At 38.1% G+C, this 3,945-nt stretch overlaps 1 protein-coding gene across 1 annotated transcript; it reads right to left on the bottom strand.

Moving 5' to 3' along the window:
* Positions 1-2,338: 2,338 nt before the first annotated feature.
* LOC103946186 (elongation factor 1-beta 2-like) lies at positions 2,339-3,468 on the bottom strand. The gene is made up of 2 exons (XM_009356841.3): positions 3,299-3,468; positions 2,339-3,128 (listed from the first exon to the last, which is right to left on the bottom strand). The coding sequence occupies exons 1-2, from the start codon at positions 3,382-3,384 to the stop codon at positions 2,543-2,545; spliced, it is 672 nt and encodes a 223-aa protein (XP_009355116.2). The 5' UTR covers positions 3,385-3,468; the 3' UTR covers positions 2,339-2,542.
* Positions 3,469-3,945: the final 477 nt, after the last annotated feature.

Genomic DNA, 3,945 nt, shown 5'->3' with positions numbered 1-3,945 from the left:
ACTAAACCCGCTCGTACAACCTAATAAATAATTAGCTTGAGGTTGGGTTAGGTTTGGGTGGGTTTTTACTTCATTCTAACCTCTCGATCGGATTTGAAATCGGGTTGGGCATGAGCGAATTTGGGTTGACCCAATCCATGTTGCATCCCTACTGGTGAATAATGCAAAATGAAATTTTCGAAGTGCTAATAACAGTTCTCAAAATTTTTTATGGCAAATTTGGAATGAAAATACATTAAGGAGCAAAGTGAAGCCACTCAAAAAGGGGGATTTTCTTTAAATCCTTGATATTAATCTTTTAGCACAAAATCGAAAATGTTTGAAGAGCCACTATTTTTTTCAAACCTAGTCATCCTTGCATTTTAATTTAGAAAAAAATTAAAAATAAAAAAATCATTTCTCTCCCACTTTTCTCCTTTTCATATTATTATTTTTTTTAACTTTTATATTTGAATCTAGTAAATTATAAAATAAAGTAAAAGCCCATTTTGCTTCCAATTCCATTTTGTGCTTTCTTCCCCTCCCAACAATGAAAAACCGTGAGGTGAGGTTTCAAGATAGCTTCCATGCTATGTGCTCAGTTCTCCCCCATCAAGACTTAGTTTTCCCACTAGGGTTCATGTGGTGGATAAAATCTCGTGTTTAAATTTAGGTACGCTTGAGATCGTAGTTTGAAGTTTTCCAACAGTTTGGACGGGAGGAGGTGTGTGCATGCGCCGGGCTTAGCTTTTTTTGTCTTTTTATTTTTATATTTTTATTATCTTGTCTTTATTATTAAATAAAATTATTAGATGATTTAATTTGATTAAAATGTAAAATTTTGAAACCATTTTCATTAGTTTAAAAAAAAAAAATTAATGACATCACTCAAAAAAAAAAAATTGACTCCCGTTCTTTAGACCAACCTGTGCTTGACCACTATGTACCTCACCCCTGAAAGTCGAAGGTCTAAAGAGTAAATACGAGTGATGGCGATTGATACCATCCCTTCAAATCAGAGTTGTTAAGCCTTCATCAGTTAGTCTAAATATAAAAAGGAAAATTGGCACCAGGATGCACATAAATTATTCACAGTAATTAATTAAAGAATTAAACCATGATGTACATAATATATAACATGTATCAAGCGAAATGTACTTGGTTGCGCTTTGAAACGCTCCCATTCGACAAAAGGACAAGAAGCCATCACCTAAACAAGAGTTCTTCGCTAGGACTGTGGAGACGACCCTCGGAATCGGTCATTGTAGAAGAACCCGAACCGAGCAGCCTCGCTGGGCAGCCATACTCATATAACAGTACTTGTCAAAAGATGCATATGTTCCAAAACGGCAAATTTTGCACTTCCCTTCTCAAAGATGCAACACTTCTCAGACAATCTAGTTTGAGCCCCAAACTGTTGCACAAACAACAGAAAGAAACACCATGTAGAACACAAGAAACTCGGTTTGGTGACGTTACTTCTACGCAATTTTTTTAGTTCATGGGTTTTCATACAGTTTTTGCATCTATCAGAGAGCAGAAAACAAAATAAGGAAACTTGCCAGCTTCCTATCGACTTTGCACAACGAAGTTGAAACCTAGAGCTAAGCAGGAAAACTCACTAAAATATGTATGATAAACTCACTATGACAGAAAATACAACCTCGTAGCATTCTGGTACCAAAGATAATTATTCCAGAGACGTTGGACGGATGCAGTCGGCTAGAGAACAAACATGCACCATCACCTTCGAATAAAAAACCCATCAATTGACTAGAACATGGTTGGAAGGCAAATTATGAACAGGGTAATAAATGAAACATCAGTCTAAAGTATGGCAGCACCACGATGTTAAAAACAAGACTTTCGAGAATAATCGCTAATAACAAGTACGAGAGAGAGAGAGAGAGAGAGAGGAAAGAACGAATGATATTATTGACTACGCAGAGAAGAGATATACATCACTAGCCAACTGACATAATGACCTAGTATTTCAAAGTTACTTAAAACATTATCCACAAAACCTATTTAATCTTCACCTATGACCCGATTTAACTTGACACTTGGAGTAACAGCAAGTACTTCCACCCTTAACAATCATGACTTGGAAAGCGATCAAAGAAAGAAACAATTCGCAAAAATGATCGAACTTGATGCATATATCCCATAAATTTCCCAGGCAATTCACAAATACCATTTAATTAGACAACGAATTTATTCATCCAAACAGAGTGAAACTAAATACAAAGGAGCAGACCCGACTTCCAACTTCGTCTTGATTGGATAAACAATCGATTGAAAAGTAAAAACAGTTTGAGCAATTATTCACCAAGAAGTAAAATTGGATAGAAATTAAGCATTCATGTTAAAACCCCCCACGTGAATGGTAAAATTTCGGCATTACAAAAGTCAAAATAGCACAAGCCAACAACTAGAAAGACTAAGTAAATCCATATATCATCATGTAAAGATCAAAAGTAGATTGACTTGCGAAAATTGTACCACAAATCCAAGTCGAACAAGTAATTATGATAACGAAGAGTAGTTCACCGCAGTAGTAGACTTAAATTTTGTTGAAGGCAACAATGTCGCAGCTCTGAATATACTCGTTGCGGGGCTCCGCGGTAAGCTGCTCTTCGATGAGGTCATCGACGGAAACAAGGTCGTCGACAATGGTGAGCATGATCTGCAACTTCTTGATCCCATAACCAACAGCAACCAATTTCGATGCGCCCCAGAACAGACCCTCCTTCTCGACACTCCGAACAGCCTCCTCGAGCTTCTTCATATCAGTCTCATCGTCCCAAGGCTTGACATCCAAAAGAACAGAGGATTTCCCACTCTCCTTCTTCTTGGTAGACGCCTTTTTGGCTGCCGCCATCTCCGCCTCGGCCTTCTTGTCCTCCTCGGTTTCATCTCCAAAAAGGTCCAAATCGTCATCGTCATTGCCTCCAGCAGGGGCAGCTGGAGCAGGAGCAGCAGCCTCGGCCTTGCCGCTGCCGACACTCACTCCGGCAGCCTTGCCGGGGAAGGTTGCAGCGAGTTGGGCTGAAACGCCTTCGTACCACTTGCTCACATTGGCAAAGGAATCGGCAGGCTTTTCCAGCACGGCGGCGTACACCTTGATGTCATCCAAAGTCAGCTTGTCTCTGAGATTGGGATGAGAAGTGAATTATTCATCAAATTTTTATATTTATTTATACCAAAAACCCAAAAACCAAAAATAAAGTAAAATCCAAGCGGAAAAAAAAAAAATATATATATATATATATATTATATCGAACAGAAAAAAAAGTAAGAAGAAAGAAGAAATTGTTACCCGGAGATGTAAGATTTTCCGGCGAGGAACTCCTCGAGGGACTTGAGACCGGCCTCGGTGTAGAGATCTGAAAAGGTGATGGCCATGGCGATCTACGAGAGAGTTGGAGAGAAGCGGCTAAAGACAGAGAAGTTGGGTCGAACGAGAACGAGAGTGAAGTGAATTATTATAGCCGGCTATTTATATTATCATGGGCTGGGAATAACCCTAGATGAGTACGAGCATGAATATCTACTTCGGATATTTTCTAAGATTTTTTATGTGATTCTACTATTCTAAAATGTCCTATTTTCGACTAGTATAAATATATCATTTTAGGATTCATTTCTAGTAATACAGTTCGCAAATTTATTATGTTGCCTACTACTTAATTTTTAATATTGCTTATTAATTTGATTGTCGAAAAGCCTTTGATCGGCCTTCGGTTTTGGCTTACTCACAGTTGTTTGTTCTGTTATAAGTAAACAAATTTCAGTATCTCCACCTTTTACAACAGTGCATAAATTTCGTTCTAACACTCTCAATATTGATTCCCAATGAAATCTCAAATCTCCAAATTCTTCCTAACTCTAATCGAGACTTGCACAAGCCTTCAACGTTTGAAGCAAATCCACGCCAAATCCATAATTTTAGGTCGTTCTACAACC

The sequence above is a fragment of a genome, unplaced genomic scaffold (assembly GCF_019419815.1).
Source record: "Pyrus x bretschneideri cultivar Hongxiangsu unplaced genomic scaffold, Pyrus_bretschneideri_v1 Contig62, whole genome shotgun sequence".
Taxonomy (NCBI): domain Eukaryota; kingdom Viridiplantae; phylum Streptophyta; class Magnoliopsida; order Rosales; family Rosaceae; genus Pyrus; species Pyrus x bretschneideri.
This window is presented reverse-complemented; position numbering and strand designations above follow the sequence as displayed.